Raw genomic sequence first — 20,473 nt, 5'->3', positions numbered from 1 at the left:
ATTTTTCGACAAAATAAAATGTTTCCGACTTAGTATATAGTATGTTGTTTTTTGAAATAGCGTAGGATGTCACTTTTGACTTAGTGTCAAATGTTTTAAGGCACAGTGTAGTATGTTGTTTTTCGACATAGCGTAAAATGTTTTTTGCCACAGTGTAGTAGTATGCTGTTTTTTGGCAGAATGAAGTGTGTCATTATTCCACATAGTGTAAAATGATTTTTTCCAGTGTAGTATTTCGTTTTTTGGCACAGTGTAGTATGTTATTTTTTGCCTTAGTGTAAAATGTTGGTTTTCAACACAGTCTAGTATGTGGTCCTTTGGAAATAGCTGGAAATGTGTTTTTTCGACACCCTGTATTATGTAATCTTTTCGACATAGTGTAAAATGTTGTTTTTCGGTGCAGTGCAGTATGTCGTTTTTGGACATAGTATAAATGTCGTTTTTCGACGTAGTGTAAAATGGTGTTTTTTGGACAGTAAACAATGTTGTTTTTGACATAGCGTAGAATGTTGTTTTTGGACAGTGTAAAATGTTTTTTGCCACAGTGTAGTATGTAGTGTTTTGACTTAGTGTAAAATGTCGTTAATGACAGTGCCAAATGTTGTTTTTAGGCACAGTGTAGTATGTAGTATTTTGGACATGGTACAAAATGTTTTTGGCACAGTGTAGTATGTCGTTTTTTGACAGTGTAGTATGTTGTTTTGGACAGTGCAAAATGTCGTTTTTCGACAGTGTAGTATGCTGTTTGTTGGCAGAATGAGGTATGTCCTTTTTCGACATAGTGTAAAATGATTTTTGCCACAGTGTAGTATGTCGTGTTTTGCCACAGTGTAGTATGTCATTTTTTGCCTTAGTGTAAAATGTTGGTTTTCAACACAGTGTATTATGTAATCTTTTGGACATAGTGTAAAATGTTGTTTTTCGGCATAGTGTAGTATGTCATTTTTCGACATAGTGTAAAATGGTGTTTTTTGGACAGTGCAAAATGTTGTTTTTCGGCAGAGTAGTTTTTTTGGACAGTGTAAAATGTTTTTCTGCAGATTGTAGTATGTGGTTTTCGACGCAGTGTCGTTTGTTGTTTTTCGACAGTGTAAAATGTTGTTTTTCGTGAAAGTGTATTATGTCGTTTTTCGACAGTGTAGTATGTCGTTTTTCGACATAGTGTAGTTTGTTGTCTTTTGGAGGAATTAAGTATGTTGTTTTTGGACAGTGTAGTATGTTGTTTTTGGACAGTGCAAAATGTTTTTCAGCAGTGTAGTATGTCATTTTTTGGACAGTGTAAAATGTTTTTTGGCAGAGCGTAGTATGTCGTTTTTTGGCGGAATGATGTATGTGGTTTTTTGACATAGTGTAAAATGTTTTTTGGCAGAATGTAGTATGTCGTTTTTCGACAGTGTAGTGTGTCGTTTTGCAGCAGTGTGGTATGTTTTTTTTGGACGGTATGTTTTTTGGACATAGTGCAAAACGGGGTTTTTTTCGGCACAGTGTAGTATATGTTTTTTTGGCAGAATGAAGTATGCGGTTTTTCGACATAGTGTAAAATGTGGTTTTTTGGCAGAATGTAGTATGTCGTTTTTCGGCAGAATGTAGAATCATTTTTTGACTTAGTGTAAAATGTTTTTCGACAGTGTAGTATGTCGTTTTTCAGCAGTGTAGTATGTTGTTTTTTGGACAGTGCAAAATAGGGTTTTTTTCGGCACAGTGTAGAATGTTTTTTGACGGTGTAGTAGGGTTTTTGGCAGAGTGAAGTATGACATTTTTCGACAGTGTAAAATGTTGTTTTTCGGCACAGTATAGTACTTCGTTTTTCAACGTAGTGTAGTATGTAGATTTTTTGACATAGTGCAAAATGTTTTTCTTTGGGCACAGTGTAGTATGTTTTTTTGACAGTCTAAAATGTTTTCGGCAGAGTAGTATGTTGTTTTTCGACAGTGTAGTATGTCGTTTTTCGACAGTGTAGTATGTCGTTTTTCGACAGTGTGGTATGTTTTTTGGACATAGTTCAAAATGTTTTTCGGCACAGTATAGAATGTTGTTTTTTGGCACAGTGTAGTATGTTGTTTTTCGACATAGTGTTAAATGTTGTTTTTTGGCCCAGTGTAGTATGTTGTTTTTCGACGTAGTGTACGATGTAATTTTTTCGGCAAAATGTAGTATGTCCTTTTTCGACATAGTGAAGTATGTTGTTTTTCGGCAGAATGTAGTATCTTGTTTTTTAGACAGTGCAAAATGTTTTTCGGTGCAGTGTAGTATGTTGTTTTTCCACAGTGTACTATGTCATTTTTTCAGCAGAATGTAGTATGACGTTTTTCAACATAGTGAAGTATGTTGTTTTTTAGACAGCGCAAAAAGTTTTTCGGCACAGTGTAGTATCATTTTTTGACTTAGTGTAAAATGTTTTTTTGACAGTGTAGTATGTCGTTTTTCAGCAGTGTAGAAGAAGAAGAAGAAGAATAATCTTTACTTGTCACACAACACACCACACTAGAACACATGCACACACACACCACAACACATGCTTGATGGTGCTGGTGAAATGGTTCCTCTGCATTGAACCATCCTGGCTTGTCCTTCCTCCGGGGGCTCAGCCAGGAGCAGTGGGCAGCGTTGGTCGACGCCCGGGGACCTGGTGACGAGTGTCCATCGCTGGTCAGACCATGGTGTGTGCATGTTTTTTTTTTTGTTTTTGTTGTGTGTAGTATGTTGCTTTTGGACAGTGTTGTATGTTGTTTTTTGGACATAGTGCAAAATGGGTTTTTTTTCGGGAACAGTGTAGTATGTTGTTATTTGACATAGCGTAGTATGTGGTTTTTGGGCAGAATGAAGTATGTAGTTTTTTGACAGTGTAAAATGTTTTTCGACAGTGTATTATGTTTTTTGGACATCGTTCAAAATGTTTTTTGGCACAGTATAGTATGTTGTTTTTCGACAGTTCAAAATGTTTTTCAGCAGAGTGTAGTATGTCATTTTAGACATAGTGTAGTGATTTTTTGGCAGAATGAAGTATGTCGTTTTTCGACATAGTGTAGGATGTCATTTTTCGGCAGAATGTAGTATGTTGTTTTTGGCCATAGTGTAGTATGTGTATTTTAGACATCGTGCAAAATGGTGTTCTTCAGCACAGTGTATGTAGTATGTTGTTTTTTGGACATAGTTTAAAATGTTTTTCCGCACAGTATAGTATGCCGTTTTTCGACATAGTGCAAAATGTTGTTTTTCGACGTAGTGTAGAATGTAATTTTTTGACTTCTTGTAAAATATTTTTCAACAGTGTAGTATATCGTTTTTCGAAATAGTGTTAAATGTTGTTTCTCGGCACAGTGTAGTATGTTGTTTTTTGATATAGTCTAGTTTGCTGTTTTTTGGACACAGTGAAAAAGGCTTTTCTTTCGGCAGTGTAGTATGTTGCTTTTTGACAGTGTAAAATGTTTTTCAGTGTAGTATGTCGTTTTTCGACAGCGTAGTGTTTTTTTGGCAGAATGAAGTATGTAGTTTTTTCGACATAGTGAAGTATGTTGTTTTTCGACAGCGTAGTGTTTTTTTGGCAGAATGAAGTATGTAGTTTTTTCGACATAGTGAAGTATGTTGTTTTTTGACAGTGTAAAATGTTTTTCAGTGTAGTATGTCGTTTTTCGACAGCGTAGTGTTTTTTTGGCAGAATGAAGTATGTCGTTTTTTCGACATAGTGAAGTATGTTGTTTTTCGACAGTGTAAAATGTATTTCGGCAGAATGTAGTATGTCGTTTTTCGGTACAGTGTAGTATGTTTATTTTGGACAAAGTGTAATTTGTTGCTTTTTGGACAGTGTAGTATGTTGTTTTTTGGACAGAGTGCAAAATGGTATTTTTTCGGCACAGTGTAGTATGTTGGCTTTTTTTGTGTTTTTTTGCAGAATGACGTATGTCTATTCGACATAGTGGAGTATGTTGTTTTTCGACAGTTTAAAATGTTTTTCGGCAGAATGTAGTATGTCGTTTTTCAACATAGTGTAGTATGTGTATTTAAGACATAGTGCAAAATGTTGTTTTTCGGCACAGTGTAGTATGTCGTTTTTCGACAGTGTAGTATGTTGTTTTTTGGACCTAGTGAAAATGTTGTTTTTTGACATAAGTGTAAAATGCTGTTTTTTGGCACATACACTACTCACAAAAAGTTAGGGATATTGGGCTTTCAGGTGAAATTTCAGGATGAACATAAAATGCACTATAACCTTTACAGGTGAACTTAATTTGACCTTCTCTAAACTTTTGAATGCACATGTCCAATGTTTCAGTACTTTTTGCACAATTTGCTGTTCTCTAACAAGGAGCTGAACGGAAAAATTCACAACAGGTGTCCATTCATGTTGAGCAGAAATGATGGAGACGTCAAGGAGAGCGCTACGCATCAGCCACTGTCACCAGACTAGCCTTTAGTGGTGGTGGTGGTGGTGTTACAGTGTGGGCAGGTGTGTCTGGTCAATACAGAACTGTCCTACACTTTGTGAATGGTGCAGTGACAAGTCCATACTACCTGAATGACATCATTCATCCAGTCATTGTGCCCCTGCATGAACAACACAGGCCTCATTTCATCTTCATGGAGGACAACGCTCCAGCTCATGGAGGTGGCATCATTAGGGAACGGCTGCTGGAGACTGGGGCACCTCAAATGGAGTGGCCTGCACTTTCTCCAGACCTGAATCCCATAGAAAACCTATGGGATCAGCTGAGTGGCCGTGTAGAGGCTCCTAACTCTGTGCCCCACAACCTCAATGACCTGAGGGCCCCCTTCAAGAAGAGTGGGGGGCCAGGCCTCAGCAGACAATAAGTCGACTTGTGAACAGCATGAGACGTCCTTGTCAAGCTGTAACTGATGCTCAAGGCCACATGACAAGTTATTGAGACGTTGACACTTGTTGTTGTGGTAAACCCACCACTGTTGTTGGCTTTTATTTCAATTAATTGTTTGAGATGATGAAATCACCATTGCATGCTTCTACTTAAATGCTCTACTTTCATCATATCATATCACTGGAGGGTGAACTTTTTACATTTTCCATAAATTTCACCCGAAAGACAAATATCCCAAACTTTTTGTGAGTAGTGTTGTTTTTGGCCGTAGGTATGTTGTTTTTCGGCATAGTGCAAAATATTGTTTTATGGCACAGTGTAGTATGTCCTTTTCGACACAATGTTAAAGGTCGAAGCCTGGTACAATCGCCTCATTGTGCTGGTGAGTGTTGTATTGTCTACTTCATCCTCCAGCACCTGGACTCCTCAGGAACCTACACCAGGATTCTACTTGTGGTTTCAGCTCCGCCTTCAACACAATCATCCCGGCTCTTCTGCAACACAAGCTCTCCCAGCTGAGCGTGCCCGATTCCATCTGCAGGTGGATCACAGACTTCCTGTCTGACAGGAAGCAGCACGTGAAGCTTGGAAAAACACGCCTCTGACTCCCGGACCATCGGCACCGGTTCCCCTCAAGGCTGCCTTCTTTCTTCCCTGCTGTTCTCCCTGTACACCAACAGCTGCACCTCCAGCCACCAGTATGTCAAGCTCCTCAAATTTGCAGACGACACCACCCTCATTGGGCTCATCTCTGGTGGGGATGAGTCCGCCTCCAGGTGGGAGCATGACCATCTTCTCCACCTCCATCACTGTGTCCATCCTCACATCCTGCATCACCATCTGGTACGCTGCTGAAACCATGTGCAGATTGCACATACTGTTATACACAGTGTTATACCTCATACTCTGAACATTTGCACATTCCTGCACAAACTGTACAGCTCTTAAAAAACAAAAATATGAATAAAAAGCCTTATTTTACATATTCTTATACAGTATACCTACAGATTGTTTTCCTATTGTTCTATGTTATATTTGTTTCCTGTATGCACCGAACACCAAGACCAATTCCTTGTATGTGTAAACTTACTTGGCAATAAAGATGAACCTGATTCTGGTCCTGAAATGTAGTTTTTCAAGTGTGCTATGTCGTTTTCGACAGTGTGCTTATGTTATTTTCCGACATTGTAGCATGAAGCAGTAGTACTTACTTACTTACTGCCCGTTATGCCTTCTGACATGTAGGGCAGCAACGAAGGTTATCCACTCCTGTCTGTTTTGGGCTGTTTTCTGGACAATTCCTCAGGTCAAGTTCATAGCTCTCATTTCATCCTTGATCATCCGATGCCTGGTAGTTTTGGGTCGTCCTCTTTCTTTCTCCATCTGGTGTCCAGTGTAGGGCTACTTTTGGGATGCTGTTTGGCTCTGTCCTCATCCCATGCTCAATCCAGTTCCAGCACCGTCTCGCAATGATATTATCCATGCTGTCTTGCTGACATCTATGAAATAGGTCTTGGTTAGATATTATGTTGGGCCAAAAAATCCTACAGATTCTTCTCAGATTTTTTGTGTGGAAGACTGACAGCTGTTTGATGTCACTCCCTGTCATTCTCCAGCATTCGAACCATACAGGAGGGTGGAAAGGACACAGCTCTGATATAGTTTGAGTTTGGTCTTGGTGCTGTATTGCTGACTCTGCCATACATTGTTGAGCATTCTGAATGCATTCCTAGCCTTGTTTATTCGGTTCTTGATATCACTGTGTGCTCCCCCATCATGTCTTACGGTGCTTCCAAGATAGGTGAACTCCTCTGTTGAAGGAAGATTTTTATTACCATCATCTATTTGGATTGGTAAGGGGATTGGGATGTTTAGCGTAACTTCAGTTTTCTTCTGGTTTATCTTCAGGCCAACTTGTTGTGCAAAGTCACTGAGACTCGATGTTTTCTCATGCATGCGTGTGTGTGTGTGTGTGTGTGTGTGTGAGACCAGAGCCAAGCCATCAGCAAAATCAAGGTCTTCTAATGCTGAGAAGAGGGTCCATCGTATGCCTCCCGCTTGGTCTTCTGTTGTCCGACGCATCACCCAGTCGATAGCGATGTTGCATAGTAGCGCTGACATCACACACCCTTGTCTTACTCCCGTCTTTACCTGGAATGCGAGGCCACCGTTTCCCACTCTACAAGTGAAGTTAGCATAGAAGGTCTTAATGAGGTCCACTATGTGCTGTGAGATCCCCTATATTCTTAAGATGTCCCAGAGGCTGTCTCGGTGGAGGCTGTCGAATGCCTTCTCGAAATCTACAAAGTTGATGTAGATCTGTCTCTGCCATTACAGGCACTGTTCAATTATGCTACGAAGGGCAAATATCTGGTCGATGCATCCCCTCCCTCTACAAAATCATGAAGCAGTAGGTACACTTAGAAAGACGTGAGAACAAAACACGTAGGAAACACCGGAGAACGTACATACGCAGTATGTTGGCACAGTGTTGTATGATGTTTAATAAATCAATAGAGTGGAGTGATTCATCCATTACCTCAATGGTTTGGTCCGTCAAGCTGCGTTCTTGTCCTTCCTGGAGCCTAAGTCCCGACACCCGGAAGAGCCTGGATCACCGCAGAACCTGGGACCACAAGCAGAATCTGGACCTCCACAGGACCTGGGACAGGAGGTCCAGGTCAACTTACCTGGGCTAGGCTGGCACGCAATGTGGCTCACCAGGAGCTGGACCTGAAGAATCCCAGTTTATATATAAATACTGATATAAATCCAGCTTTAAAACAAGCCTAGGGGAGGAGGCTGCTGGACCTAGAGAAGGAGGAAAGATGAGGCACCAAAATATAGAAAATGGTCCCAAGCTAGGGGAGCTAGGGGACAGTCTAGGAGAGCGAGAGCTCTACTGAGAAAAGACCAAAACCTTGTGGTTTTATGTTTGTTTAGATGTTTTAATTGTAAAATTGAAATGAGCAAAAGTAAACATCTGACAGTTTTGTCACTGGAACAAAGATTCTCGTCCTGTTCACAATTCAAGGATCCTCAGTTTGATACATTTGATCAGATTCAGTTCCTGGATCCAATCAGATTAATATTCTTATTGATTAGATCTGATTCAGTGTCTGCTATAGTCAGGGAGGTAACAGTGGAACTTGGATACAAACAGACGTTACTGAACGCTCTCTCACTAGTGATCATTTTGCTGCTGCTACTCCAGCAGAGCATCTGACCTTCCTGTTGAAGTTCCTCCGCCAGTTCACCCAGAGCCGTGCAGGTGCGTGCGCTGGTGCACCTTGAGGTGGTGCGACTGGCCGAAGCGCTTCCCGCACACCGTGCACACGTACGGCCTCTCGCCTGTGTGCGTGCGCCGGTGCCTCTTGAGGCGGTCGGCGCTCAGGAAGCTCTTGCCGCAGTCGTCGCAGGCATAAGGCCGCACCCCGCTGTGGCGGCGCAGGTGCAGCGTCAGGTAGCAGCTCTGTGTGAAGCTGCGGCCGCAGGTGTCGCAGCTGAACGGCCGCAGCCCGGAGTGAAAGCGCTGGTGCTTCAGCAGCTCGGCATGCGACAGGAAGCGCTTGCCGCAGTCACTGCACAGGAACGGCCGCTCGCCTGAGTGCATCAGCTCATGGCGCGTCAGCGTTGCCTTGTACACGAAGCTGCGGTCGCAGCGGGCACAACAGAACACACCCTCACGTGTGTGGCCGCGCTCGTGCGTGCGCATGTTGCGCTGGCGCTTAAAGCGTTTGCCGCAGAAGCGGCAGGAGAATGGCATGTCTGGGGAGTGCACACGCATGTGGCTGCGCAGGCCCTGCCGCCGCAGGAAGGCTTTATCACACTGCGTGCAGCGGTGCGGGCGCTCTGTGGCGTGTGTGCGGCGGTGAGCCGCCAGTGCCGCCTTGTGGCCGAAGCTCTTTCCGCAGCCGCACGCATATGGACGCTCTGGGGCCAAGTCGGTGCTAGCGGCGACGCCCGTTTGTTCGTGCGTCTTCAGGTGTCGCACCAACGTCGACTTTCGACGGAACGTGCGCTCGCAGCTTGTGCACGGGAACTCCCCGTGTCGGTCGGCGTGCACAGTCTGGTGGCGGCGGCAGGCGGGGAGCGAGCTGAAGCGGCGGGCGCAGACGGGACAGGGATGCTGCCGGCCGTCCCCGTGCGTCCGCTGGTGGCGCTGCAGCGACTGCTTGAAGGAAAAGCGGCGGCCACAGAGTGTGCACGCGTATGGCTGCTCACCACTGTGCACGCGGCCATGTGCGAGCAGCAGCGAGCGGAAGCGGAAGCTCTTGTCGCAGTCGGAGCAGGAAAAGCGTCCGTCGGAGGGGAGGAGCTGTAGCGGAGGGGCGTTGGTCTGGGGGACGGAGCCAGAGGAGGCTGCTGGAACAGGAGGAGGAAAGATGAGGCACCAAAATACAGAAAATAGTCCCAAGTGAAAATATACATTTGCTACCTTTCTACGAAAATATTCCCACATCTTTGTGACTACGTTACATTACGTGCTTTACAAAGAAAAATGTCTTGAGATCAATGTAGTATTGTCTCATGAAGCAGGTTTTTCTAACAGTTCTTACCTGCTGCCTCGTGCTTAGTAACCATGGGAACGACGGATCCATAGGAATGCTCTGAACTGAAAAATACAGAGTTAAACAATTTATATATATATATATATATATATATATTAACATAAATCACAACAATACTCAGACAAAATGTCATTTTTACAACAGTTCTCTTACAGCTGTGATATCCCAAGAGTGAGTAAAACAGTAAATACATTAAAAATGGCGTCAATGCGTAACCTAAAGCCGGCTTGAAACCAATTCTGAAAAACAGATCCAACTTTCAAAACCCCCCTCGCCCCCTAGTGGTCTATTTAGTCTTAAGTCAAGTTGTGATAAAACAGTGACTTCCCAATCGATCCGAATTTGACACACGAGTAAAGTAGAATTAGCGCGTCGCGGTTGTACGCCTCAGCCAACCAGTCAAGTTGCAGTTTTCATAAGATTAGTGTCACCAATTCAGTATCCGACCAAATATGAAATATGGTCACAATCTCCACTTGTTCTTGAGTTATGGTGTTGAATAATGGCCAGAAAAGTTTTGCAGAACATTATCATGTCACAGGAAAGTTGACCTTTGAGCTTTTGGATATAAAACATCATTGCTTCATTTTATCCTATTAGATTAGACATTTGTGTGAAATTTTGCCATAAAATTAGTACTTCCCCACTGAAAGTGGGGTCGAATCATCAGTCGGCAACCCGTCAGTCAACTGAGATTCTTCAACTCGAGCAGTTGTTTTTGTTTTGTTTTGTCAGTCAGTGTTTATTACAATAACAGGATAAAACAGACAGAAGCTTACAAAATGCACAGGGATAACATTTCAATGAGGAATCATAAAGATATTTTTACATGTTTGAATGGGACATGGCTCTCCGTGCGTCCCGATCGCCGTTCCTCCAAATAAAACAATTAAAAACAGTGTGGAGGCGGGACTCCGTAGGGATGGGTATCGTTACGATTTTAACAACTCTGCAACACTGCTTTATTTTCTGCGCATTACGTGTGGAGAGGGAGCGGTCGAGGTGCAAAATAAACCTCTTGAATCTTGAATCTGTGCCCTCGTCTCCTTGTGTGTGTGTGAGAGGCAGCCGGAGGGAGCCGGCCATGCCCTCCTCGCACAGATCTCCATCTCTGGCGATGGAGCGAGAGAAAGAGAGAGAGGGAGGAGAGATGTCTCTTCCGATAATAGTGAAAATGCTTCTTTGACGAATATCTCCATCTTATCCCAAGTTAGAAATGGGTTGTATAGCCAAAAATACAAAAGATTGATTTTCTAAATTTCTCCAAAATATTGTGACAACAGGTAACGTCAGAGTTGATTGATACCACGCGCTTTAATAATTTAGTCCCGGGGCCCGTTTAACACCGGGTCGGTCGGTACCCAACAGCCAAATCCGATTAGACTGACAAAATTCTGAGCTGGGTACAGCCCTAACAATAAGTGTATGAATTCTTGAGTTATGCCCCAAAACGTGTTTTGTGAGGTCACAGTGACCACCAAATTCTAATCTGTTCATCTGTGAGTCCAAGTGGACATTTGTGCCTGAGATATCTCAAACACAGGAATGGGACGGACGGACGGACGTACAACCTCAAAACAGGCGCAGCAAGGAGGCGTACAAAAATCCCAATCTGATATGGATATCCCGTATCACAAAGGGGCGAGGCGCATCACCGAGGGGCGGGGCTTATTGACATGCTGTCTCCGACTCTCCATAGGTATATTTATATAAAGTTCCTGTTTGTTGTTGTCGTGTGTTGGTGGTTCTACCTGTTGAAAGGTCGCTCCGGCCGCTCCGCCGTCTCCGCCGGCCTCTTCCTGGGAGCCGGGGCTTTCTCCCCTGAATCCATCGCCCGGACCTTCATGGAGGGTTTGCGTTGGCGACCGCTTGTTCTAACCGTTACCATGGAAACCACCTGGTCCACCAGTTGCGGGACCAGAGCAACAACAAAGGGCTCTTCTTTCTTTTCCGCAAGGTTTACGCCGCCCTCTGGTGCCCCCTGCTGCTCAGGCGGTGGGTGGCGGGCGTGTGTGTGCTTGTGGCGGTCCAGCGACTGGCGGAAGGAGAAGCTGCGGCCGCAGTGGGCGCAGCGATGCGGCCGCTCACCTGTGTGCACCACGCGATGGGCCGTCAGCGACGACGTGAAGCGGAAGGTCTTGAGGCAGTCGGGGCAGTCGTGGAGACCGGACGGGGGGCGCAGCGGGACGGGAGCCGCTGCCCTGGGGGGAGTGTCTGCAGGGTCACCCTCCGACTGCAGGGGGCACAACATGGATAAATGGATTATTATACTTATCTTATTATTCTGCTGCGGTGACTTCATGCCCAGTTGCCCCTGGCAACCAGATTTGGGTCATTTTCAACCATATTGGTTATTAGGTCATTTTGTTGCCTTATTGTTTACCTGGACAGCTGTTTCATCAGTTCTGTTGGTTGCCAAGACTGACAAAATGCTGAAATTTAAACATTTTATAAATAAGTGCTAATGATCCTGTGTAATTATAATCCAATAATATTCATGTGGAAAACTCACTTTCCTAGCCACGAGTTTCTAAACATGGAGGTATACTGTATCACACTTATTTTTAACATGTTAAAAGTGGTTGACAACAGGGCCACCAGACACAGGATGGTTTACAATGTTCCCAATCTGGGTGCCCTGGGCAACTGTTATTGTTGGGCCTGTGTTTATAATCTATTTAAAGTGTATATTTTTGGCTTTTCTTGGGAGTGACAACATCCTTCCTGTAATACTTTTATCAACATTAATGGAGACCTATTATGCTCCTTTTTACACAAGTTAATATAGTCTCTAAGGCCCCCAAACATGGCTTTTGCTGAAAATACCAGATTATCAGATTATTATGCATTAGCGCCACTCTAACATGTGTCCAATGCACCCTGTCTGAAAATGAGCTGATCAGTGGGTAGACCGACCCTCCTGATGCCCAGATTTCTCAGAAAAAGTTTGTTCCCACTTTGGTTGCCGTGCTCCAGGCTCGTGGAAACGGACACCGCACCGCGACTCTCGTACGCAGGGATTTATTTTCACGTTAACGTCAGAAAATAAAATAAAACAAATAAATACATCTACAATAACTACACACTGTTTTTATTGGTTTTGTTTGTGGAGCAGACGACCGTATAAAGAAATCCGTGACCCGCTGACGTCAGCTCATGCAGAGAAGAGAAAAAACCTTTGGAAACAGTGCGTTCAGAGTGGTGGGAATCCTGAGCGTTTTGTTCACAGACATTACTTTGTCATCAGTTTACCTCATTATTTGACACTTTGACCACACCGGCTATGAACACGCCACACTGGAACATTATATATATGACAGAAAATAAAGAAAAGCATAACAGGTCCCCTTTAACAACTTACTACCCTAAATCTAATTTCCACATTAACCACATGGTTTGCCTCCTACCTCCTCCTCCTCTTCATCCTTTGTCTCCCTCCCCTCCACTCCTTCAAAGTACTGCGCTCCCATCAGCCCCGGCACCTCCCCGCTCGTACCCAGCTCCACCTCCGCGTAGTCGGTCACCGTGACCATTTCCACCACCGCGGCGGCGGCGTCGAGGGGGGCGTCGCCCTGGAGAAGACCGGACGGACGGGAGCGGTTGTGGGGGGGGGCGCTGGACAGCGAGGCCAAGATGTGGTCGCCCATCGAGGAAGGAGGAACTGCACGGGGACACACCAAGAAGAAACTTGCAGGTCGGCGTCCCCAAAGAATGAATGTGAAGAGGTGATCGAGCAATTCCATTTAAAGGGGACCTACAGTATTAGTCCTTAGTCTGTTTTTTGTGAGCTGTCTATCTCAGAAAACGCAACCGTTCAGATTTGCGATCCCTTCCTACTTCACTTGGGGCCTCAGTAGAATTATAACGACCCCCCCATCTGGGTTACCTCAGCCAGGCTGGAGAATAAGGCTTTGTAGATCTAATATGAGTCAAGATTCCACAACTGGATTTATTATTTCTCGCCTCAAATTTTTTTTCAGAAACAGATTTTGGTAGATTGGTGAGGTGAAATCAGCAAAAGTTATGGAGTAAATACAACAAAACCCATAAGTGAAGCTCAAACCCCACTGGGTCACAGAACTAGGGGCCTCAGGAGGGAGGCTCCTCTCACTGAAACAGAGCATCCTGGAACAAGATGGTTTAGAGGCATGTTAGAATGTCTAGAATGCATAATCTGACCTTCAACAACATGTTTTAGGACCTCAGACACCTATATTAACTTGTTCAAAAGGAGAATAATAGCTGCTATTATTCCCATTTAACAATTATTAATTCATATACAATTTTTTTGTAACTTAGAATAACAGATAAACTCATTTGTAATGGAATTAGCCACGCCCACCTAGAGAGAACCTAGAAACCCACCTAGAAAGACAGGGTGTGTTTTCATTTTATTTTAGATTTATTTGTTTTCCTTTGTTTCCTACTTGAATGAAAAAAAACAACAACTTTGTTTTGTAAAAACTGGAATCTTTCTGTATATACTCTTTACTTCTAAATAATAAATCCTACATACGCACTTCAGAATCCTAAATATTTTTGGAACCATGTGACTGATCTGCAAATGACTAGCACCCTGCTACTGTGCTGTGGCAGAGAGACCACGCCCCCTGTGACGTCCTCGCCCAGATGTACAAAACTGTTCCTTTTAACCTGAGAACTTAAATCACACATTCCTCCTGTATTTTTGCCCTTTCTACCTGGAAAAAGTTTTTTTTTTTGGTTTTTTTTTACCAACCATCTTATCCACAAGCCCAAAATTGTAAATATGATAAGGATTGAACCTTTGAACCTGATTGTTGCTCTTTTAAAAGCATGGCAACTGTGTCTCACCGTGTTGCTCCAAGCTGCCAAGGCGTTTGTGGTGCTGCAGTAAAGTCTTCAGGTCGGCGGGCTGTGACACAGAGCGCACACAGTCGTCCAGGACCGTGGGGACCCCACCCAGCCACGAGGCCGTCTGTAGTGATAGAATAAGAGAAGTAATTTTTTTCTGTCCTAAGTGCTTTGCATATAGAAGCATTTATTATAACAATACACATGTTTGTTTTTGAAAGAATATTTGAAAAAAATAAAATAAAAAATCAGGGTAAAGTTATGAGATAACTAAGTGAAACGATGAAACAAAGTGAAACATCACTATACGAGGTGATGATGTCACTGGGCGAGAAGATGACATCACTGGGTGAAGTGATGACATCACTAAGTGAGGTGATGATGTCACTGACCTGCTGGAGGTCAGGGGTCGGCAGCAGCTGAGCGAGTCGACAGAGAAACTCCCAAAACAGCGTCTGCAGGTCGCTGTCGTAGAGCGCTCCAAACTCGACAGGAAACACCTCCTTCATTAGAACAACATTACAGATATAAACAGACAGATCATTTTCATATCCAGGGTTATTATACCTACTTAAAAGCAAATGAATACTGCTTGTATTAGATAATATTAATACTTAAACCCATAACATTTTAATAAAATAAAATATGGAGATAAGCTTCAGTTAAAGTCCCTTTATTACAGAAAAACAAAGGGAATTAAAATATTTTATTTCTATATCAGACTGAAATTGTTACGTAAAATATTTCTGTTCTTCCTCCTGTTATTATTATTTTGGACTTGCAAAAAACCCTCACCTATTAAAAAGGAGGAACTCCCAAAACAAGGCATGTGAATGTTGACATGTTCACAAACTGCTGAACGACAGAAGACTCACAGAGAAAAAGTTTTGCTTTTCATCTGGGTCTTTGAGCAGAGTGTGGACCAGCTCCACGAAACTGGACCGGAGCCGCTCCACCTCCTCCTCATCCACCTCCACCTCCACCTCCTACAGTACAGGGGACAACACACATCATTTTAAGACCTTTAGACACCATTTTCAGATCCCTTTCAGTGACTGAATACGAATCAATGTAAATAACAGAATCCATTGAAAGTTTAATATGTGTAAGATACATATACACCGATCAGCCACAACATTAAAAGCACCGACAGGTGAAGTGAATAACATTAATCATCTTATTCCAGTGGCACCTGTCAAAGAGTGTGATATATTATTACTATTATATATATATATATATATATATATATATATATATATATATACACACATATATATACACACACACATACATACACACTGTAAGATTTTATTATTATGAAATAGTGTTATCCATTATATATATATATATATATATATATATATATATATATATATATATATAGTGTGTTATATGTTATTATTATATGAGGCAGCAAGTGAACAGTTGTTGGAGTTGAAGCAGCGGAGGGACAAGGAGCACATTGTGATGCTGGACGACTGGGTCAGAGCATCTCCACAAGCACAGGTCTTGTGGCTGTTCCAGTGGTTACTACCTACTAAAAGTGTCCAAGGAAGGACGACCGCTGAACCGGCCACAGGGTCATGGGCCCAAGGCTCATTGATGCACATGGAGAGTGAAGTCTAGTCCGTCTGGTTGGATCCACCAGAAGAACGACTGCAGCACAAAGTGTTGAAACAGTGAATGTTGCTGTGATAGAAAGGTGTAGAACACACAGTGCATGGCAGCTTGCTGCGTATGGGAGCTCACAGTGTCCATGCTGACCCCTGTCCACTCCTGAAAGCACCTACAATGGACACGTCTGCGTCACAACTGGACCATGGAAGAAGGTGGAGGTCTGATGAATCACCTTTTCTTCTACATCGTGTGGATGGCCAGGTGCGTGTGTGCGGTTTACCAGGGTCAGAGATGGCACCAGAATGTATTATGGGAAGAAGGAGGCTGGCAGAGGTAGTGTGATGCTCTGGGCCATGTTCTGTTGGGAAACCTTGGGTCCTGGCATTCATGTGGATGTTACTTTGACACCTACTACCACCTACCTTAACATTGTTACAGACCAAGTACACCCCTTCATGGCAATGGTATTCCCTGATGGCATTGGCCTCGTTAAGTAGGATAATGCATCCTGCCACACTGCAAACATTGTTCTGGAATGGTTTGAGGAACATGACACAGAGTTCAAGGTGTTGACTTAGCCCCTAAATTCCCCAGATCTCAATCCGATGGAGCATCTGCGGGATGTGTTCGGACAACAGGCCCGATCTATGGGGGCCACACCTTGCAACTTGTACCGTTATTTTAGTAAACCCTCTTAAAATAGAGGATTCACCCCTTTCCCATTGGCAGGAGAAATGCTGTTTTTTCTGGTGTGTCACGTTCAGCGTCAGGAAACACGCAGGAAAAGGGGCGGTGCTGGAGTGGCTCGGAGCCAGGTGGGGAGTGTGGGGGTTTTCTACTATGGTCTCAACGGTGGGATTACAACATTTCATGGCCCCCTGTGTGGGAAAAGTCCATAGATTTTGGGTTTGGATTCTAAATGGATATGAAATGATGGAATGATACACAGATAATCCTGTCTATTTATGCGCCAGCATCCAGAACTGAGTCCCTGGGTTTTTCCTTTCCCACTGGTGACAAAAGCTGGATGTTAGCTGGTGTTATTCTTTTTTTTTTTGGTTCAGTGGGAAAGGGGTATGGCAGGACTTAAAGAATCTGCTTGTTAACGTCTTGGTGTCAGATACCACAGGACACAGCTGTTTTGGCGGCACTATGGGGAGCTACAATATTAGGCAGGTAGTTTAAATCTTGTGGCTGATTGGTGTATAATACTATTTTCAATGTAGTACAGTTCAGTTGAATTAGTAAATACGACATCTGATCTCATTATTAATTATTATTATTAATAATAATGATTATTATTATTATTATGAAGAACCAAAACAACATCTCAGCATTGAAACAGTCATGTTTCTAAAGATATGGCGAGAGAGTCAGAAAGATATATGGAGACAGCTAGATAGACTGATAGAGCTAGATAGATAGATAGATAGATAGATAGATAGATAGATAGATAGATAGATAGATAGATAGATAGATAGATAGATAGATAGATGGATAGATGGATAGATAGATAGATAGAAATAGGCATCTATACCAAAATGTGATAAAATATAGAAAAGAAAAAAATTAATTATCAATTATTAACGTCATTATGAAGAACTCAAACAACATCTCAGCATTTTTTTCTATAAATGTTTATTTAAAAAAAATACATGATTGAGTGATATTTATGCAAAATTCTGTATTGAAGGAAGTGTTACAAGATGTTCAAGTCCCCCTTACCTGTCCTGGGGGCGGGGCTTTCACCTTGTCCAGGTGTGATGTCACCAGGTCGGCGTCCGGTAGCCCCTCAGTGCGACAGAGCTCCAAAACGTACTGCACAGCAAAACACAAATATTCAAAACCCAGGAACTTCCCGATCAGTTTGTCAACGCCAACACACTGAAAACAGCTCATCACTGTGCATCAACGTCGTCCTATGGGGCAAATGTTTAAGACTCATTTCTGAAAAAGGGAAAGTCACATCGTCGTCAGACACTGTTTCTAAAATAAATGGAAGCAAACTCTGCATTTCATCAGGTGTTTTCATGGTTTCATTGATTCTTTGCACAAGTGTAGACCCAGGAATTAAGAGAGTAGAAAATGGAAGAAAGAGACTACAAAAAGGAAGAAAGACTACAAACAGGAAGTAAATCACTAGAATCAGGAAGACAGAGACTGGAATAAGGAGGAAAGCGACTGGAAAAAGGGAGTGTAAGACTAGAAACAGCAACTAAGAGACTGTATATATGAAGTCAGAGTTGAAACAGGGAGCAAGCGAGTAGAGACAGCAAGTAATAGAGGGGTAACAGAATCAAGAGACTAGAAACAGGAAGTAGGAGATTAGCAAGAGGAAGAAAGTGACGTGAAGTGAGAGACGAGAAACATGAAGTCAAAGACTAGAGACGGGAAGTAAGAGACTAGAAACAGGAAGTAACAGATGAGTAAGAGGTGACTAGAAACAGGAAGCGACAAACAGGAGGTAAGAGTCTAGAAACAGGAGGTAAAGGACTAGTAAGAAGGGGCTAGAAACAGGAAGTATGAGACTAAAACAGGAAGTAAGGGACTAGAAACTGGAAGTAGAGCGATTTAGATGGAATTGAAAGAAAAACCAACGTGGCCGCCCACCTTGGCCCGGAGGCCCAGACAGAGTTGGGTCCAGTGCTTGTGGAGCAGCAGCTCGGGGACGCTCTCCATCACCATGGAAACGAAGTCGGCAACCGCCCAGTAGTGCAGGACGTCACGCTGCTGCACCACCCACCATGTGGAGGCGCTGATGAGCTGCAGAGGGGGAACCAGGAGGCGGAGGGCCGGCAGGGGCAGTAGGGAGCCTGGACGAGGAAACACAGCTCATCATGTCGTTTTACCGCTAAAGGGAGCGCTAGCCTATCATAAACCTGAACCAAACAAACCAAGTGATCCACGCCTGAATCCTCCACCTGCCCGAGAAGCGCTCCATCTCTTCATAACACATACTTTTAGTATGTGTATGTAGTGGTTTTATTCAAGTTAACATACATGTTTTTATTTATATTTTATGTCATAATATATTTATATTTAGTCTTTTGATTCACTGTTTTACCTATGTTTCTTTATTTTATCTGCACGTTTATCTCTCTTCTCTTTGATTATTATTATTATTATTATGTTTACTTTAATTCGATGTTCTTTGACGAGACAGATGAAAGAGACAGACATATAATACGTAACACAAAATAAAGTACAAAGAAATAATAATATAAATATACTATTATAGAAACAACGAAAAATAAAAATCAAAAAATGGCATTATACAAAAAACTGAAAGGAAAATGCATAAAGAATAATCCAATAAATTATCTAGAAAATAAGAAAATATTGGCGATATACATTATAGAAAAAAAGTCGTAAAAAAATTGGTCCAAAGAAAACTGACCTCAATAATCCTCTGTATCAACAATTTGAAGTCTAAATGCAGGAAAAAAAAAAATAGATACACACACACACACACACACACACACACACACAGTCTGTGCAGGTGGTGATGAGGTGGTGCAGAGTGGATATGAAAAAAATATATATAAAATGGAGCGAAAGAAAGAGTCGTAACACTGTCATTTCATAACAATGCATTTCACCATTTAATAGTAAAGTGTTGCGAAAACAACAGTTAAATCACCGACCTGCAGAGAAAAGCTGCGCATCCATGTGATCCAAGGGGTGCTGGAAAGACCTGTTCATCTGTCGGACTGCAACACACACACACACACACAGGTATATTCAGTACAGAGACACAAACACACACAGTATATTATGAATAGAGACACCAATACACACACACACACACACACACACACACACACACACAGAATTCAGTATATGGACACCAACACAACATATTCAGTATGTAGACACCAATACACACACACACACAGTATATTCAGTATAGGCACCAACACACCGATATACACAATATATTCAGTATACAGACAGACAGACAGACAGACAGACAGACAGGTGATACCATTCAGTAACAGCAGGGGGCGGTAACCCAACATTACATCTATGTTTGGTGAATATTTGCAGAATGTAAATAATTAAAGTTTCACCTATACAACCTAATCATTTAGGTTTTATTTAGGTTACTCGCCACGTTTCACCTGTATTGTTTCATAGATGTTTGAAATAAAAAAATGATCGAGCTGCCACTGAACCCTGAGAAGCGGCTAGCTAGCATGGCTAACAGCTTAGTTAGATACAGCTGCAAAACGGCAGTAAGATATGAAAGAAACATTTTAAAAGAACCTTGTCGGGAGCCGCCATTCAGGTTCTCAAACGGGGGAAAGTTTCAACTTTAGACCGATGATTAAACTCGACGTCACAACTTGGAAGTGTCCCGGGGCTGAGGGCTCCCACCCGACCACGGCGGAGAACCACGCGTCATTTCCGGGTTCAGCGGTTCCGACGTCGTCACTTCCGGCTTAAGCGCCGCTAGAAGAATGTAGCGGTGACGTCACAGGAAAAATGTATAGAAATAACCATAATTATAGTAATAAACAGCCTAGTAAAATGTCTCTATATATTTGTCAGTTATTTAGTTAGTTATATATGTATTATTGAGTTATTTATCAATTTTATTATTATCATTATTATTATTAT

General features: G+C 42.7%; 1 protein-coding gene across 2 annotated transcripts; it reads right to left on the bottom strand.

Annotated features, from left to right (window-relative positions):
* Positions 1–7,825: 7,825 nt before the first annotated feature.
* LOC307246347 (uncharacterized protein) lies at positions 7,826–20,221 on the bottom strand. Of its 2 annotated transcripts, none has more exons than XM_080022256.1 (11): positions 20,120–20,221; positions 19,498–19,563; positions 18,464–18,666; positions 17,579–17,671; positions 15,112–15,222; positions 14,629–14,739; positions 14,237–14,360; positions 12,811–13,064; positions 11,155–11,636; positions 9,392–9,447; positions 7,826–9,197 (listed from the first exon to the last, which is right to left on the bottom strand). In XM_080022256.1, the coding sequence occupies exons 2-11, from the start codon at positions 19,553–19,555 to the stop codon at positions 8,086–8,088; spliced, it is 2,604 nt and encodes an 867-aa protein (XP_079878382.1). In that variant the 5' UTR covers positions 19,556–19,563; positions 20,120–20,221; the 3' UTR covers positions 7,826–8,085. The 2 variants fall into 2 exon arrangements, with proteins under 2 accessions (XP_079878382.1, XP_079878383.1); XM_080022257.1 differs by having other exon boundaries at positions 7,826–9,194.
* Between the last annotated feature and the right edge of the window lie 252 nt (positions 20,222–20,473).

Source organism: Zeus faber (genome assembly GCF_960531495.2).
Source record: "Zeus faber genome assembly, chromosome: 21".
Classification (NCBI taxonomy): domain Eukaryota; kingdom Metazoa; phylum Chordata; class Actinopteri; order Zeiformes; family Zeidae; genus Zeus; species Zeus faber.
Note: the sequence above shows the minus strand (reverse complement) of the source record. Positions and strands in the feature narration are given on the sequence as shown.